Source organism: Canis aureus, chromosome 27 (genome assembly GCF_053574225.1).
Source record: "Canis aureus isolate CA01 chromosome 27, VMU_Caureus_v.1.0, whole genome shotgun sequence".
Taxonomy (NCBI): domain Eukaryota; kingdom Metazoa; phylum Chordata; class Mammalia; order Carnivora; family Canidae; genus Canis; species Canis aureus.
This window is the reverse complement of record NC_135637.1, coordinates 34,895,648-34,914,602: the sequence shown is the minus strand read 5'-3', so window position 1 is coordinate 34,914,602 and position 18,955 is coordinate 34,895,648. Positions and strand designations below refer to the sequence as shown.

Sequence of the window (18,955 nt, the reverse complement as noted above, 5' to 3'; positions counted from 1 at the left end):
AGGTAACTTCAGTGGGTGAAGTCATAAAGGAGGAGTGCCCTGCGGGAATGAGGCTCTAGCTTGAGCCACTTGGACTTGGAATCCTGGAAGGCCAGCCAGGGCGCTGGCGTGGACCAAAGACCAGAGGAGAGTGGCCTTGCATTTGGCTGAGACGAGGTAGGAGGGGGATGAGGGGAACACATCGGTCTTCTGGTGCTTGCACACCGGGAGCCAGGCCTACTTGTGGGATTGATTATTGTAACATGGGGCATCCCAAGAAATTCAGAGTGGATGGTCATATTTGCCTGAGTCCCAGCAGGAAGCAAAAGACATACTCAAGTTAGGGCAGTCTAAGGAAAGTTTAATACAGTCCTCTTTCTTACAAAGGTGGGAGCTGAGTGTATGGTACCCCAAGGGTAGTAACAGACCCCTGGAAGAAGGGCAGGTCGGTCACTGGACCCTGGGAAGAGTGTAGAGGCAGTGATCCCACAAGGAGGGAGCTGGGGAAAAAAATATCCCTGACCTTTCCTCCCTCCCTTCAGTCCTAGAGGTCCTTGGTGGTGTCCACACAGGCAGCCTGCAGGCCGTGCAGGGGGGCCAAAGGTGGAGGTGGATCAGGAGGGGCAAAGACTCTTGGGCCAGCCGTGACTACAATTTTGGAAGCCAGGATTTTGCCTTCTCCCTGCATGGCGTGGCTGGACTTTTCACCTCCCTGTCCTACTCTCCCCATCTGAACCTTTGCTGGCCAGCTTCTCCAACAGTGGCTCTGCAGGGGGACAACTGGCAGGGTTATCTGCTCTGAGCTGTGAGTTCCCTCCCTGGGGGGTCTGTAATTCTGGCTTGGCTCCCTGGGCACATTGAAGGTTGGGTGTGGATCCCTCTGAGTGCAGCAGCTGCTCCTGGGAATGTTCCATGAGGACAATGCAAACAGCCAGGGCACTGTTGGACAGGGACCACTGTTTGTGCCTGAAGTGGGGCCCTTTGTCTAGCACCTGCTACAGGCCTGAGGGAGCAGGAGCAGGCAGGTCTGGCCAAGCCTTGGGTTTTACCTTGGCCATATCCACTCATTGGGAGCGGGTACCTCTCTCAGTGACCCTGAGTGTCACAGGCTGGAATCCTGGGACATTCTGGAGGATCGTACCTTGAAGGGACTTGGGGGGACTGCTCCCGGGGAGGAAGTTGGTGGGGCTGGAAGTGGATGGGGCTAAGATGGGCCCCCCTTTCCTGTGCTCCTATCTTCACCTTGTACCAGGCCTTGTGTGTGTGGTTGGGGGTCCTTCCGTTGACCAGTTTGCTCCCCTCCTGCTGAGGACACTCCATGTGCTGTGTCCTCTGCTGAGGACACTCCATGTGCTGTGTCCTCTGCCACAGACACTTTGCTCCCCATAGGTGCGAGGCCAGCACTGGGAGCCTTTCCTCCCTGTACAGGTGGCCTGCTGTGGCAGCAGCTGCGCCCAGCATTCCTCCCCCTCCTCCCACGTTGTGTAGGCAGGGCTCTTCCTCCTGAGGCCAGTTCTGCTTCAGGCTGGGATCTGGGCTTGCCTGTCAGCTCTCCTTGTATGACACTCCTTTAGGCTATTTCCTCATCTGAAACGTTTTCAGTAGTGTGTGCTGGGGAAGCCACATCTGCCTGCTTTTTTACAGGGTGGATTCTCTATACCCCCCTCTTGCCGCAACCTCAAGCAGTTTTCCTCATCCCTTATCCGCTGCGGTTCTGCCTTTAGAGGCCCACTTTAGGGAGCACTGTTGGACCTGCAGGTCTGCAAGGTGTGCAGACCCCCGTGTCCACCTTCGCCCAGGTCCACCATGTCCCTCCCCTTCTCCACGCCCCGCCCTCCAGGGCTGCTCCTAGACCCCCCCGCTCCCCGCCGCCTCGGCCCGCTGCGCCCCGCCCCTGTCTGTGTCCCTCCTCTTGGCCCGTTGCCCTTCCCCCACCGCCCCTGCCCTGCGCGTCCTGCCCTCGGATCCCGGCCCTTCGGAGGCCCTACTGCCCGGGCCCCACCCCCGAGCCCCACCTCTCTGCTTAACCAATGGCACGCTTGACTCTTGGAGGTCCCGCCCGCCAGCCGGGCCCGCCTCCCAGTCCCCGCCCCGCGCCGTCCCAGCCGCAGGCCTCGCCCCTTTCGGGCACCGCCGCTCAGGCTCCGCCCCCCGCCCGGCCGGGGATCCGAGAGGGGGAGCGGCAGGCCCCGCCCCTCGCCTCGGCGCTCATTGGCTGGCGCCAGCGGCGCGGGCGGGGGGGCGGTGAGCTGGGGGGAGCGGCGGCCCCGCCCCTCGCCTCGGCGCTCATTGGCCGGCGCCAGCGGCGCGGGCGGGGGGCGGCGCGGAGCGGAGCAGGACGGCCGCCATCTTGCGCGGAGCCGGAGTCGGAGCCCAGGACTGAGGCCGGGAGTGCGCGCGATTCCGCGGCGCGCTGTAGCCGCAGCGTCGCCGGAGCCTTTCCTGCCGCCCTTCCGCGCCCGGCCCCCAGCCCTCAGCCGGCCCGGTCCCCTGACCCTCAGCCCGGCCCTCCCCTGACCCTCTGCCCGGCCCGGTCCGGCCTCCCCGCGGGGTCACGCGGCCGCCCCGGGGACGATGAACGGAGGATAAATGGTGCCCAAGGCAGACAGCGGTGCCTTCTTGCTGCTCTTCCTGCTCGTGCTCACCGTCACCGAGCCGCTGCGGCCAGGTGCGCGGCGCGGTGGGCGCGGCGCGGTGGGGGCGGCGTGTGGGGGCGGGGGCGGGGGCGGGGCGGGGCTGGCGGTGTGCGCGGCCCGAGGTGTGCGCGGCCGGGGTCGCCGAGACCTCCCTGCCCGGGCGGGGCCGCGCCCCCGGAGGGCGCCGGCTAGGCCTGCCCCGGGGCCGCCGCGTCCCCCGCCCGGGCCCGTGCGGAGAGTTTACCCGGGCTCAGAGCGACTCGTACATCATGGAACTTTGTTCTCGAGGGATGTTACCTTTGGATCCGTGTCCGTGGAGCGCTGCGCGCTTTGGGAATCGAGCGATGTGCGGGGCCCGACCTAACTTCAGGGGCCTGGGAGTTCTTTGGCCAAGGAGCTGTGCCCCTGGGGCGCGCCCACCTTGCCCAGCGGCTGGGGTCAGGCTGGAGTACGGGGGTCGAGAGAGCAGCCCTCGGAGGCACCTGGTTTCCCACGTTTGGTGCCAGCGTCTCAGCCCTGGAAACTCCTTGGCTGGAGAGTGGTGGCTGTGTCGCTTATTGTCACTCAGTGAGGTGTTGCAGTTGAGAACTACTCAGCCCAGAGACCGGCCCAAGGAGGTACCACTGGGAGTCCACCAAGCACCGCACGCGGGAGGCAAAGCTTCCTGGGGCAGAGACTGGTGCTGCGGCCCGGTCTCCGCCGCTGGCGCCTGGACACTGCCAGGCCCTTAGGAATGTTCCTTGAATGTGATAATTAAATGCTTTTGGAACCCCCCTCGCAGCTCGTGGTTTTATAAGTAAGCTTGGGGAGAATCAGAATCATGGCAGCCGGAAGGTCCGGGATAATTTTTATTTCTACCTGTTTGTTGTTGTGTACCCTCTCCTCCATTGAACTGCAGCAGCAGAAATCCAATCCCCATGTGCAGGGTGCATTCATTTGTCAGGCTCAGGAGGCCTGGTGCTGGGGGCTCACAATGACTGCTTTTAAGTGGTCTTTTAAAATCAGCAAGGAAAAAACCCTTACCTTTTAGGTCAAAGAAAATGTTGAAATATACACGTACAGATTTTGTGTCTTTATACCAGTGCATTTGAAAAGTATGATTCTTCGTGATTTTTTTAATAGAGGAAGGGGCCCGTAAAGGCGGACGTGTCCAAGGCCATTGTCTGTGAGCTGTATCAGATCTCTGTGTGTAAAGGCAGCCTGGGGGGCACAGTGGTGTGGCACTCCCGGTGGTGCTTCAGCCAGGGCTCTCACCACAGATGGGACACACCTCTCTGCCTTTGTCATCCTTACAGAGTGCTGTCTCCCCTCTAGCGTTTACTGGGTGCCCGAGGCCCTGGGCTCATGCTAAACCTGGGAGTCACTTCACTGATGCTTTTCTGGCCTCCCTGAATAGAGCTGGTTGCTTGCTGTTTCTGATGGTTCTCTGGGCAGGAGGGTGACTGGTTGTGGGGTGGCTTTAGTAGGAATGGAAGCCAGAAAAAGGCCTGCCTTTGGAGGGAGTACTGAATGGACTCTTGAGGTCCAGAGCCAATGGATTTCTGGCTTCTTGTGATTAAGTTATTTAGATTAAGTTTTTTAGAGAGGCATCTGTAGAGAGGTGACACATCATTCGGTTTTGGCTCTTGAGTCCCAGTTTTGCGTATCAGTCCCTCAGGTAGACTGAGGGACCAAGCCACACATCACGCTTGTCTTTCTTGGGGTGCCTCTGGTTCCAGGTCCAGCATCTCCTGCCTGGGTGATAGAGGTGACAAATGTCCCCAGCACCCCTTCCTTTGCTCTCTGTCCATGTATCATGCCAGCTGGCTAGCAGCAGTTCCGGAGTTTTCAAGTGCTCCCTATCTGCCTACCACTAGGGATTCTCAAATGCATTGAATAAATCCCTTCCTCTAGGAGTGCCCTTTAGGTATGGAGTAGAAACTAGATGTAAATCAGGCCATTGAGTGTGGGGGCTTAGATGCAAGCAGCAGAGGTGACTGGCTAGTCATTTGTACCTGTGAAGCAGGGGAGGGCTTCACAGGAGATCCCACATTTTGGTCTGGGTTGGGGCAGGGAGGTGTCTCTGGTTGAGGGAGCAAAGTTGCCCTTTGCATCCATCCCATGACTTTCCAGATCAGCACTTCGCAGTGGCTCCTGGGGGTATCTTGAGTTGCTCTGCAAATTCCCAGGGGCTCCAGCTGGTGCCCTGATTTTGGCTGAGCAGCAAGGGCCTGTCTCCCTCTGAGTCAGATGCTCTCCTTGGGTGCTTGTCTGTGCTCTTGTCCTTCCAGGCAGAGGTCTTTTGGCCGGCGCTTGGGAAGGAGAGCTTCCCTACTCTTAACCTGCATTCTTTCTATCACAGTCCCGGCTTAGACCTGTCCTTGGGTGTGAGGAGGGCACCAGGGAGAACTTGTTCCCCAGGAGGGAGGGAGTCCTTGGTTCTTCCCTGGTGCAGGCCAGGGTGGGAGGCCTTTCAGAGTGGGGGCAACAAGAGAGCGCTCAGCTTGACCTTTTGGCAAAATTTCTTTTAAATGCATTTTTGATCTTGGTTGATTGAGGATGTGTTACATGCCAGATGCTATTCCAGTGTGTACTAACGTGTGCGCTGATGAACTCGCAGGTGGTCCCTCTGAGGTGGGTGACTGCCCTTAGCCCCATTTTATAAATAGAGAGATGACCACAGAGAGCTCATGAAACTGAGTGGCTGCGATGAGCTTTTAGTCCTCGATGTCTGGCCTGTGTTCCCATCATGTGCCCTAGGTTGAGCCTCTGTCTACCCCAGCTGTGTATGTCCTGCCCTGGCCTCCTTAACTCCAGCTGTGGAGCTATTTTCCATCTAAATACTCTGATCTGAGGGTTAGAACCAGCCCCAAGTCCCTTTTGCCGTCGGCCATAACAACCAGTGGTGGTGTGTGTTCTCTCTCTCTGCTGGGGCTTTGGTGAGAAGGGGAGTTGGAGACCTCTGCTGAGGGGCTTTTGGGGGCCAGTGACCCTTTCTCCAGGTGTGCAGGTAACGCAGCAGCGATTGCTGATTCTAAACCTGTTTTTCTAGCTTCAATTATGGAAGAACATCATGCCGCTGTGTTAGCCACGGCTCTGTCCAGGGTGACCCCACCGTTCATAGCTGAGAGAACATTTGCTTTCTCTAAGTGAGCTCTCTCCCAGCACTTGTGTTCAGTGAGGCTGCCAGATGAGGTGGCAGGCCTGGAAGCTGTTGGAAAAGCTGGCTGGGAGAGGCAAATGACTTGCATCAGGTCGTATAGCTGGTGAGCAGCATAGTTGGGATTCAAACCCAGGTAAGTTGATTCTGATTTAAGGGTTCTTTCCCCTTTGTCGTTAGGGACCCAGAGCGGGCTGCTGTCTGCCGAACTGAAAATCTTCAGTGAGCTGACCAGTCAGTGGCTGTAGCATGTTGCTTTTGGAGCAGCACTTGAGTTAGTGAATAGGGAGAGTGTGGATATTTTATAAGCAGACGTTGGTGAAGCTCGTAGAAGTAGCTGGGAAGTTGAACCTGCACTTGGGCTTGCCAGGCACGTTCTGAGTGAGCTCTTTCCTTTACAGCCCACCCGCCCGTAACACTGTAGAACTTGATTCACTGGCTGATTGTGCTTTCGGCTTAACGGTTTCATTCTTTTTAGTTGGAAAGTAGTGTTAACATACTTCCCAACCTTGCTGACTAATGAATTCTTTTTTTTTTTTTTTTTAACACACAAAGAAAATTTGGAAATAATTTTAAGATTACAGAAAAGTTGCAAGAATAAAATTCATTCAAAGAGCACCTGTATATCCTCTACTCAGACTTACCTTGTTTTACCTTATCTGCCTGATAACCTTGTGTATGCACGTGCATGTGTGTGTAGGCACGCACATAATTTATCTTCTGAACTATGTGAGAGTAAGTGAGCCTTTTCTCCTGAACACTTTGGCCACTGCCGAGAGCAGGAGGAGGCTCCTGGTACCTGGCGCCCCTGGGAGATGAATGGTGATGCCCCCCCCACAGCCCTGTAACAAGCCCTCACCACAGCCTGCTGTGTACGGGGCACTGTCGCCAACTCCCACCTGCTGTGTGCCGGGCACCGTCAACATGGAAAAGTATTGAGGGCACAGGAAGCACTGTGGTTAAGCTCCGGTTGGCCCAGGTGGCAGCGAGTCAGGTTATTATTTCAGTTGGTGGTTCTTGTGTTAGGAATGGAGAATCTGCTGCTGTCGCACACTTTGCCAGACAGGTCTGCACCTTCTTGACGCTGTTAGGCTGTGCCTTTCCTGTTCCTCTGGCTTTTGCCTGTGACCTTCTTTGGTCCTGCTACCCAGGCTAGCTCATTGGCACTTTCCTTACCCCTTCTTCTCCCCTGAGTAGTTGGGCAGCACTGAGGCTTGTCCTCTTAGCTGACATGGCAGGTGATCTAGTCATTGGCCCTCCCTGCACGGGTGATCTCTTACCTCTGTTCCTCTGCCTCTCTTGGTACTTGGCATAGGGAAACTTTGGTAGTTTCTCAACTCTAAGTGGAATGTATCACTGACAGCATTTAAGACCTAGGAGACAGCGAGGGACTGATTAAATGGTTTTTCTGTTTTACACTGCCAGATTGTTATCTCATCCCATGAGCTTTTGTGTTTGGGGTGCTGAGATTTTGGTGAGTGATCCCTTCCTCTTCCAATCTGCAGAGCAGGTCAGTAATCTCGAGAGCCCAATTTTGGGCCAACGCTTTGCTAGAATGATGGGTGGGCTCAAAGTATGGTTATTCTGTGATAGCTGTATTTTTGTTTCTGGTGTGATTTACCAATTACTTGGGGTGTTTAGTGAAAGTCAGTCACATCTTGTCCTGTTGCTTCAAGCTGGGCTGTGTGTTCCATCAGTGTGGACGTGGTTGCCTTGACAGGGCAATTCCAGGGGTGGGTGAATGGCCAGTGGGCCATGGTTGGAGCACTGTGAGCTGCAGACCCAGAGTGTCCTGGGGCTTCTGGGCGTTGATCGACCTGGAAGGGAGGAAAGCTCAGGTCTTGTGTTGCTTCACACAAGCCATTTGGTGAAGGAGTGGCTGTGGTTAGATCACAGTGAGTCCAGTGTGGTGGGTTAAGAGCATGAACCCTAGAGTTGCATGACTGGGCATCAGGGCTCACTGTGTTGCCCGCTCTGACTGCACTGAGCTTCAATTTCCTCATCTGTAACACAGACATGATAGAACATACTTTAGAGAGATGCTGTGAGAATTAAAATCAAGGAGTATAAAGCTCTAACACATGTCTGACAAAAAGGCCATTCATGTTAGCTCCGAATGGACTTTAGAGAGTGTAAGGGACACCCCCCCCCCCCGAAAGTCTGGGTGCATGAGTGTGTATGCATAAGGGCATGTTTCTTGGAGAGAACGCCCACCTGGGAGGCAGCAGAGTGAAGCGGCTTTGAGCAACTGTCTGACACAAAGTGAGCGCTAAATGAGTCTAGCCATTCCCATGGTTTGAGAGGGGGTGTATGTGGCTTCCTAGAGCCCTCAAAACAGCCGCGGTGCTTTGGACAGGGCTATGATTGTTCATACTGACACGTTTTATTCTTTGTCACGTTCATGTTGTGTCCCCTAGGCCTAGTTTGGCACAGAGTGGGCTCTCAGAAATCAGTTATTGAACAAATGCACAAATGGCTATTTATATTTTGACATAAAGAGCAACAGCTCCCTTAGCCAGCGGGCTTCACAGCTGCCCCTGGTGGGGGTGGTGAGGATGAGGGCCTTGCGGCTGCCTGCAAGAACGCCTTTGGAGGACCGGTGTATTGAGGGGGGGGGCTGCGGAGCCAGCTGGCCTGGAGCTCACATTGTGGGGGTGAGCTGGGCTGGGAGGTGAGAGTGGGTGAGGGCTTCTCACGAACGTGGATCCTTGTTGAAGTTCACCAGACACCCAGCCTGGGGTGGGGGTGGAGGTGGGGGTGGGTTGGGCAAGAAGCCTTAGGGATGAGTGGGCTGGGCTTCCTCTCTGATGGACTTGCGGGGCACTGAGACGTGAGAACCGGACTTCCCCTGCATGAGGGCATGGTTTGGCCTTCCTTGAGCCATTGCATAGCACAAGCCTTGCTTAAGAGCTGGTGGGCGCAAGAACTGCCATACTTGCCCTTTGGTTTTCTCCCTCTTCTCTGCTTCGTGTGGCATTTGCTTCAGCCAGCTTGGGCTGGTCATTGTCCTCAGTCCGTGCCCCTGCCCCCTTCCAGTTTCTCTCTGTAGGCTGGCTTCCAGATTGCTGACAGCTAGCCATCAGTTTGATAACTTTGTTGTCTGTCTACCCTCAGCTGTTGACTATTCTGTTTTTTTTTTTTTTTAAGATTTTATTTATCTATTCATAGAGACACAGAAAGAGAGAGAGAGAGAGAGAGGCAGAGACACAGGCAGAGGGAGAAGTAGGCTCCATGCAGGGAGCCTGACGTGGGACTTGATCCTGGACCTCCGGGATCATGCCCTGGGCTGAAGGAGGCGCTAAACCATTGAACCACCGAGGCTGCCCAGCTATTCTCTTTTTGACAAGATTTTGTGAGAACTTTCCTCAGCCTTATTCTCCTTTGTCTGTGAGGTCTGGTTCTGGGCATCTTACCTAAGCTTTTCATCAACCAGAAGCTGCATGTTAGTGAGATTTACAGTTAGAGACGGCATGGCCATTAGGCTGGGGGACCTGAGTGCTAAAATACAGAGGCAGTGCTTCAGCTGGCTGCTTCCAGACCCTCATGATGTGTTTGTCTCAGTTTTGTTTTTTTGTTTTTTTGGGTTTTTTGGGTCTCAGTTTAAAGCTAGATCTGCAACAATTTCAGGTTTGGCTCCTGGATTTCACATGTATTTATGCTGTAACTCAAATTTGTGTGCTTATGTATCTAAATGGCATAATTTCACCAAGGATAATTTAGAATTAGAGTGCCCATTTAAGGGGACATTGACATGAGCAAAATCATTCAGTAGAGAGTTCCCTTAAGGGCAAAAATGAAACCAAAGATCGAGTGGACAGCATTGTTTTATTGGTATGAGGAAGCTTAATTATAAAAAGATATAAGATTTCAAAATATCTTCCTTCAGAAGGAGGCAGAGGGATACTTCATTCTTTTGTTGTTGTTTTTTTAAACTTTCTACTTTGGGAACATTCATACAGACAGATAAGTTGCAGGAGTAGTACTATGAACTCTTCCTATATATAGTTCACCTAGATTCACCAACTGTTAACTTTTGACTCACACATTTGTGCACATATTTTATGTATGCAGATATATCTTATATTTATGGAGGAAACTACTTGAAACTAAGTTGCAGGCATCGTGACCCTTCATTTCTAAGTCCCTCTGTGTATATTTCCTAAGAACAAGGCCACTGTCTTAGCACAGTAGCGTTGTCATATTCAGGAAATGTAAGGAGGTACTATTAGCCATGTCCCCGTTTTGCCGATTGTCCCATTACAACATATTTTTCAAAGCCAGTATTCAGCCTGGGGTCATGTATTACATTTAATTTTGATATCTGTTTAATCTTTTAAAATCTGGAACAACTTCTTGTCTGCCTTTGATATTACCAACTTGTAAAAGAGTACAGGCAATCATTTTATAGAATATTCCTCATTTTAGGTTTATCAGGTTGTTTCCTTATGATTAGATTTGGTTGATGCATTTTTGGCAGGTGTGATCCCCTAGATCATTGAGTCCTCCTCAGTGCATGCATCTGGGAAGCACAGCCCATCAATTTGTCCTAGGAATGGCGATAATAACTTTCATCACCTGGTAGGATGGCATGGCTGTATATCTCTGGGGGGAAAAGTGCCTTTCCCCCTTCGTGATTGGCAGATACTTGCCTTGCCTGTTGTTTTTCAACATCTATTAGTGATTCTTGCTTGAATCAGTTACTACTGTGATGGTTGCTAAATGATTTTTCTCTTGCTTTTTTCTTTAGTAGTAGTCTATTATACAAGAGAGGTTCTCTTCCTTTTCACTTCTTTTTTAAAAATTTATTTTATTTTTAATTTTTATTTATTTATGATAGTCGAGAGAGAGAGAGAGAGAGAGAGAGAGAGGGGCAGAGACACAGGCAGAGAGAGAAGCAGGCTCCGTGCACCGGGAGCCCGACGTGGGATTTGATCCCAGGTCTCCAGGATCGGGCCCTAGGCCAAAGGCAGGCGCCAAATCGCTGCGCCACCCACAGATCCCTTCCTTTTCACTTCTTACTGTCAATGTGGATTCATGGATTCTTCTTTCTATTCAGTGTGTGTAGTCTGTTATTGTCATGATTCATTTTGATACTTATATTGTAATTGCTGTAGGCAGGGGAAACCCCTTAAGGCTGGCATCTGTATCCTTCCGCCATGTCCTCATCCATTTTGCAGTCAAATGCTCTACCCCTGAGCTATACCTCCAGTCCTTATCCAGTTTGAACATTCCTTATTACTAGTCTCATCTTGTATCCTTCCTTCCCCAGGCATTTTTCCATGGAATACTGGTTCCTTTTAGGGGGGATGGTATTTAGAAGCTAGGGTATTGGTGGTAGGTGTATTTATTGCTACTGGGATGTTGCTGCTATCAGACTTTTCAGTCCAGCTGGGGTGTGTGTACGTGGATGTCTGTCTCTGTGCATGTGTGTGTATGGATGTGTCTGTGTGTGTTTCTTTTGTGTAAGTTCATACTGTTTCTTTTTGTCCCAACCCAGCATCACAGGATCTTGCCTGCTTTCCCTACTTCATATTTGTATCTCCCTTTTTCTGCAATAAGAACTCTGGCTTCCAACAACATCAGTAGATTTACTTATTTGCTTAGTCCTATCGTGCACAGAATAGTTTCAGAAACGCTATACCCATTACCAGTACCAACAGCAAACCAGCTGAGTACAATTTTGGATTTTTTTTTTCCTTTTTGCAGCCCTTTTTGTTTTTAGACTGATAGTATATGTACAGTGTCCTGAGTGTGAAAGCTACTTGGATTAGTTTTTTTCTCTCTTCTGTATGTTTGTTATACAGTTAGAATCAAAACTGGGTTGATTGGGGGCACCTGGCTGGCTTAGTTGGTAGAGTGTGCAATTCTTGGTCTCAGGGTCTTGAGAGCAAGCCCTTTAATGGGCGTGGAACTTAGTTGAAATTAAAACAAAACAGAACTATGTTGATTTGAAACCATCTTTATTAAATAAAGAATATTGAGAGAGGTAATTATTATAATCTCATTATTATAACAAGCTTCTGTTTCATCACACCAATTAGTAAGGAAACATCTCATTATTGAATAGGTTATAGTATTTTCCTGGGTAACTTAAAAATCATTTTTATGTCTAAATATTTATAGTTTTAACAAATCAACTCATTAGTGTAAGTTGCTATTTGCGTATTTTTTCCAATTTTGTTTCTCTGATTTGAAGGGAATTATGTATGTTGAATAAATGACCACTCAGCATCAGTAAAGAGAAAGGCTAAGTAAAATTTATAACAAATGATTACATTCCTTAGATTTTAACATTAATAAATGCTATTAATTAGTTATTTAATTTTGTTAACCTTAAAATTTCTGATAGAGTGTATTAGAAATTACTTTATAATACTAAGTACAGTGTGGTGCCCTGGATTGCATCCTAGAACAGGAAAAGGACATTAGTGGAACAACCAGTGGAATTTCAGTATTTTGTAATTCAGTTCATAGAAAGGTACCAATGTTTGTTTCCTAATTATGCCAAACATGCCATGTTAGTGTGTAGTGTAAGATATTAACAACTGAGCAAACTGGGTGATGGCATATAGGAACTTTTCTGTAAATCTAAAATTATCCCATTGTCGAAAGTTCATTTGAAAAGTTTTTTGTAATAAATATTTAAATGAATTACTTTTCATTTCTAAGAGTCCTGAGACCTTGTTAGTTTTGTCAGTGACAATTTTGTCAGTGCAGTTTTGGCAAGTCACTCTTCCTGATTTCAGGTGCTTCTTTGGGAAAATAAGTAGAAGGTTTAGATGGCCGAGGTCATTTGAGCTTGTTTGTTTAATAAGTTCCCCGTGGTGTGTATCATGTTCTGATAGTCTCAGGGGTGTGTAGGGGAGCTGTCTGAAGGTGGGGTTGAGCTTGGCCTAGCAGTTTGGGCATAGTTGTGCACATGCTTTATCCGACAGTCCCATTTGGGAGGGAGGTAGTAAGGCAGGTGGTAGGGTCCAATTTAGAGATTGGGATGCCGAGGCCCAGAGAGGATATTACCTTGCCTGGTGGCATCACTTGGCTTTTAAGTAGAAGAAGCGGAAACTGGAAACCAAAGCTTGCTATCTTGAGCCAGGTGCTCTGCCTCTTGTACCATAATTCCAAAATAAGATGAAAGAGCTGCATGGCTGTGGGAGACTGAGTGGAGACAGATGCATCATCTGGCGCCCACCTGCAAAGGAAGAGGCACCTTCTCAGTGCTCATGGCTTCTGGCCCCATCAACATCTTGTGTGGACACTAATGCTGTCACAGCTCTTTGGACCTGGCTGACCAATTGTGGGATTAGTGTTTTAGCAGCCTCCCCCTGGTGACCTCACCACCTTCTGTTTATAATCAAGAAAGCACGGATGCTTTAAGAAGCTTGGAAATCAAAAAAAAAAAAAAAAAAAAAAAAAAAAAAGAAGCTTGGAAATCTTGTTAATAATCTCCTTGTGGATTTTGAATGACATGGCTATATTATCTCTTTTTTTTTTTTTTTTTTAAGATTTTATTTATTTATTCATGAGAGACACAGAGAAAGAGAGGCAGAGACACAGGCAGAGGGAAAAGCAGGCTCCATTCAGGGAGCCCGACGTGGGACTCAATCCCGGGACTCCAGGATCACGCCCTGGGCCAAACAGGCGCTAAACCACTGAGCCACCCAGGGATCCCCAGCTCTATTATCTCTTAAGAAGCATTAATAAAAGTTAATGATCAGAACAAGGTATTTTAAAGATTTCGTATAACTAAATGTAAAAATGATAATACTTGTAAAAGCCAGAAAGTAAGCCAAAAAATGATTAAGGCACACAATAAAATAATGTTATAAAATTCTATCTAGTTGCTGTTGTGTGTTTCTTCTTTATAATTGCAGTGTGGAGTGTGATGCCCTTTTTATAGAAAGTGGGTACTCATATCAACCTTATTTTACAGATGAAGAAACAGCTTGGAAGAATAAGTGATTTGCCCAAAGTCACACAGCTTGTAAGTGGTGGAGCCAGTATTTGAAACCCGGGCAAGCTAGAGCTCTCTCTCGCTCTGATTTGCACAGCTTCAGTAGGTACTTCATTACCCTTGGTTCTTTTTTTTTTTTTTTTTTAAAGATTTTGTTTATTTATTCATGAGAGACACAGATCAAGAGAGAGAGAGAGAGAGAGGCAGAGACACGGGCAGAGGGAGAAGCAGTCTCCATGCAGGGAGATCCCGGGTCCCCAGGATCACGCCCTGGGCTGAAGGCAGTGCTATACCGCTGAGCCACCCGGGGCTGCCCATTACCCTTGGTTCTTTGGGCCCCTCCTCCCTCTCATCTTTCTGCTCCTGACTTTTCAATGTGAACTTCCTTGCCTACCCACTTTTCTTGTCTTCTTCCCATAGCCTTGGCCACTGGTGTCATGGTGCTAACCTGCCATCTTACCTGCCCACGGCTGGTCCTCACGAATGTCCTTCAGGCAGCCTCACACTCGGCTTGTTGGGAGCTGAAAGCATCCCCTCCTGGCCCGGTCCTGTACTTTTGGCCTTGGTTCTTGGCTGCCATTAGTGTTGTTGTCATTATCATCATCACTGCCATCCTTCTGCTACCCCATCCCCCCATTTCTGAGCATCCTACACTCTTCTAAGCACTAGGTGTGCAATAACAGTGAACCCTAATGATAACCCTACCTTGTAGGTAGCATTTTTGATGTGTTAAATCTTACTCTCGATTTTGATTCTGAAATAAGTACATGAAATAAAACTTATGTTGTAACAACTCGTTATCTTTGAGTATTTTTAAAAGAGGCCCATTAATGAAAAGCTGTGTGCTTTTGTGAGCTCCTATGGGAATTCAAACAGGTGTCAGAGTTTCATCCCCACTGAGCTAGCCTGAGGGAGGAGCTGGGGCAAATCTTCTGATGACTGGGCCTTCATGTCAATCTCCTTTTAGAATGCCTCGGATTTATAGGCCTGTTTTCTTGCAGGAGTTTATTCAGTGTTAATATTTCCCTTGTGACTTTAAAATTGCTCCATGTCTTATCTGTGCTTGTGAGGGTTAGGTTACAGCCCACTGTCACCTCATTTTGCACATTGGAAACCAGCCCCAGGAGGGATATGAGAAGACCTCATCTTCTTTTCTCTAAGTGGGGAGAGTAATAAAACTGACCTCAGAGGATTAACTGGATCCAGGGAAACAAGGTTTAGGTTGTTTGTCTTTTTAATTTTTAAGTTGTGGCAAAAAACCCACATAATATAAAATATACCATCTTAACTTTTTTTTTTTTTTCATCTTAACTATTTTTAAGTGTATGGTAGTGTTAATGAAATGTACCCTGTTGGGCAACAGATCTTGAACTTTTTCATCTTGCAAAACTGGAACTCATTAGCCTGCTGAATAACAACTTCCCTTTTCCTCCTTCACCCCAGCTCCTGGCATTCCATTTTTTAAGAGTTTAACTACTTTAGAAACTTCATATAAGTAGAATCATGCAGTATTTGTCTTTTTGTAATTGGTTTATTTCACTTAACATAGTATCTTCAGGGTTCATCTATATTGTAGCATGAGAGAATTTCCTTTTTAAGGTTGAATAATATTCAATTTATGAATATACCACATTTTCTTTATCCATTCATCTATGAGTCATTTAGATTGCTTCTGCCTCTACTGTGAATAATGCTATGATGAACATGAATGTGCATATATCTCTTTGAGATCCTGTTTTCAGTTCTTTTGGATACATATCCAGAATTGGGATTGCAGGATCATATGGTAATTCTAGTTTTAACTTATTGTGGAACCTCTATACTGTTTTCCATGGTGACTGCACCATTATACAGTCTTATCAGTAGTGCACAAGGGTTCCAATTTCTCTGTATTCTTGTCAGTACTCCTCTCCTCTCCTCTCCTCTGCTCTCCCCTCCCCTCCCCTCCCCTGCCCTCCCCTCCTCTCCTCTCCTTTCCCTCTTTCTCTTTCTTTCTTTCTTTCTTTCTTTTTCTTTTCTTTTCTTTTCTTTTCTTTTCTTTTCTTTTCCTTTCCTTTCCTTTCCTTTCCTTTCCTTTCCTTTCCTTTCCTTTCCTTTCCTTTCCTTTCCTTTCCTTTCCTTTCCTTTCCTTTCCTTTCCTTTCCTTTCCTTTCCTTTCCTTTCCTTTCCTTTCCTTTCCTTTCCTTTCCTCCTCTTTCAATAGTGACCATTCTAAAGGGTATGGAGTAATACCTTATTATGGTTTTGATTTGCATTTCCCTAATGATTAGTGATGTTGAACATCTCATCTTATTCTTGTTGGCCATTTGCATGTTCTTTTTGGAGAAATATCTAATTCACGTCCTTTGCCCATTTTTTATTTTTTAAATCTTTGAGAGAGGAGCACACATTTGCTGTGGGGGGAGGGGCACAGGGAGAGCGAGAGAGAAGCTTAAGCAGACTGTGCTGAGTGCTGACACAGGATTTGATCTCACGACCCTGAGATCATGACCTGAGCAGAAACCAAACCAATAGTCGGACGCTTAACCAACTGCAGCATCGAGGTGCCCCACTTTGCCCATTTTTAAATTGGATTATTTGTATCTTTGTTAAATTGTAGTTCTTTGTATATACTGGATACTAATCCCTTATTGGATACCTGATTTGTGCTTTTTTTTTTTCATTCTGTAGGTGGCCTTTTCTCTATTTAAGTTTGATGTAGTTCTTTTGTTTATTCTTGATTTTGTTACCTGTGCTTTGGTGTCATATCCAAGAAATCACTTCTAAATCTAACATTGTCTTGTATTTTCTTCTAAGGATTTTAATGTTTTAGGTCTTATATTTAGGTCCTGATCCATATTGATTTAATTTTTGTTTATAGTGTTGGTAAGAGTCCAACTTCATTCTTTTATGTGTGGTTATTTTCTTCATATTATTTGTTGAAAAAATTGCCTGGTCTTAGAACCTTCATCAAAAATCATTTGGCTATATATGTGAGGATTTACTTAAGGGCTCTCTATTCTGTTTCACTGGCCTATATATCTGTGTTTATGCCGGTAGCACACTGTTTTGATTACTGTAGTTTTGTAATATGTCTTGAAATAAGGAAGTGTGAGGCCTCCAGCTTTGTTTTCTTCCTCAAGATTGTTTTGGCTATTTGGAGTCATTTGAGATTCCATATTAATTTTAGATTTTTCTATTTTGGCAAAAAAAAAAAAAAAGTCCTTGGCATTTTGATACGGATTGCATTGAATCTGTAGATTGCTTGGTTCATATTGACATCTTAAGTCTTCCATGAATATGGGATGTCTTTCCATCGTTTGTGTCTTCTTTAATTTCAACAGTGTTTTGTAGTTTTTAGTGTACTGGTGTTTCATCTCTTTGGGTTAAGCTTATTCCTAAGTATTGTTTATTTTTTTAAAGGTTTTATTTAATATTTTGGGGCACCTGGGTGGCTCAGGTTGTGATCCTGGGGTCCTAGGATCGAGTTTCACATTGGGCTCCCCACGGGTAGCCTGCTTCTCCCTCTACCTATGTCTCTGCCTCTCTCTCTGTGTCTCTCATGAGTATATTTTGAGAGAGAGAGAGAGAGAGAGAGCATGCACATGCACGTCTACATAAGCAGGGGAAGGGGCAGATGGAGAGGGAGAAGCAGAGTCCCCACTGAGAATGGGAGCCTCATGTAGGGCTTGATCCCAGGACCCCAAGATCATGACATGGGCTAAAATCAGACACTTAACCAACTGAGCCACTTAGGCACCTTGCGTTTTGTTCATTTTGGTGCTCTTGTAAATAAAATCGTTTTCTTAATTTTCTTTTCAAATTGTTCATTGTTAGTATATAGAAAGACAACTGGTTTCTCTGTATTGATTTTTGTGTCCTTATGGCTCTGTTTAATTTATTCTAACTTTTTTTTGGTGGAATCTTTAGACGTGACACAAGATCATGTCATCTGCAAACAGGTGTAATTTTACTTTTTCCTTTCCAATTTGGATGTCTTTTACTTCTTTTTCTTGCCTGATTGCAGAGTGGTTGTGCTATTTTACATTCCCATTAATATTGTATGAGAGTTCCAGTTGCTCCACAGTCACATCAACATTTTATGTTGTCAGCCTTCTAAAATGTAGCCTTTCTATTGTGTAGTGGTTTTAATTGTCTTTCTGTGAGTGATGGTGTTGACTACTTTTCATGTCCTTGCTAGCAGCCATTCATATATCTGCTTTTTGAGAAGTATCTGTTCAAATCATTTGCCCATTTTTTATGAGGTTGTTTGCTTTTTTATTATTTATATTTTTTACTGAATTATAGGAATTCTTTGTATATCCCAAATAAAAGTTTTTAGACAGATATGTTGCAAGTGTTTTCTCTTAGTCAATGACTTACCAGTTTGTTTGCTTAGCTGTACTTTTAAAAGTATCTGTTTTATTTTTTAATTTAGTACACTAAAATTTCTTTCTGGTATATCATTCTTTAAGGTTTGACAAACGTATATGGTCCTATAACCAGTCCCACACTGAAAATGCAGAGCATAGTTCCATCACCCCAAAATTGCTTCATGCTGCCACTTTGTAGTCAGCGCCTCTCCCTACCTCCCTACCAGGTTTCTACCTGGCAACCACTGATTTTTTTGATGAATTTCAGTTTACAACATTATTTTTTTTATATATAGATCATGCTTTTGGAGATGTATGTAAGCACTTTGCCTAACCCAGGTTCACAAAGGTTTTATTTTTTTCTGCCAGAAGTTTTAGTGTTAGGTTTTACATGTAAGTCTTTGGTCTGTTTTGAGTTAATTTCTATATCCAATGTGAGATATGGATCCAGATCCAGCTTTTGATATGTGTATGTCCAGTTATTCCACTACCACTTGAGAGATTCTTTTTTTCCATTGAATTGTCTTTATACCTTTATCAAACATCAATTGGCCACATTTGTATGGGTCTACTTTTGGGCTCTGTATTTTAGTGCTTTGATCTATGTATCTTTACCACACTTTAGATCCTTTGATCAAAGTTTTATTTTATTTGATTTTAAAGATTTTATTTATTTATTCATGAGACACACACACACACACACACACACAGAGACAGAGACACAGGCAGAGGGAGATCTGCCAGGATCACGCCCTGAGCTGAAGGCGGTCCTAAACCACTAAGCCACCGGGGATACCCTGATCAAAGTTTTAAATTTTGAAGTTTATCAGTTTTTTCCTTTTTTTTTTTTTTTTTAATTTTATTTATTTATGATAGTCACAGAGAGAGAGAGAGGCAG

At 46.8% G+C, this 18,955-nt stretch overlaps 1 protein-coding gene across 14 annotated transcripts in view; it reads left to right on the top strand.

Annotated features, from left to right (window-relative positions):
- DGCR2 (DiGeorge syndrome critical region gene 2) overlaps positions 1-18,955 on the top strand; it is a 99,656-nt gene that overhangs the window by 5,777 nt on the left and 74,924 nt on the right. For 4 of the 14 annotated variants that reach the window (XM_077874668.1, XM_077874660.1, XM_077874656.1 and 1 more), the window contains exon 1: positions 2,312-2,647. The exons of 5 other annotated variants lie outside the window; for them this stretch is intronic. In XM_077874668.1, coding sequence (XP_077730794.1) covers positions 2,569-2,647 — 79 coding nt within the window. In that variant the 5' untranslated portion in view covers positions 2,312-2,568. Of the gene's footprint in view, positions 1-7; positions 157-521; positions 785-2,311; positions 2,648-18,955 lie in introns of those variants that run through there. 5 more of the 14 variants (XM_077874669.1, XM_077874658.1, XM_077874657.1 and 2 more) reach the window with 3 other exon arrangements.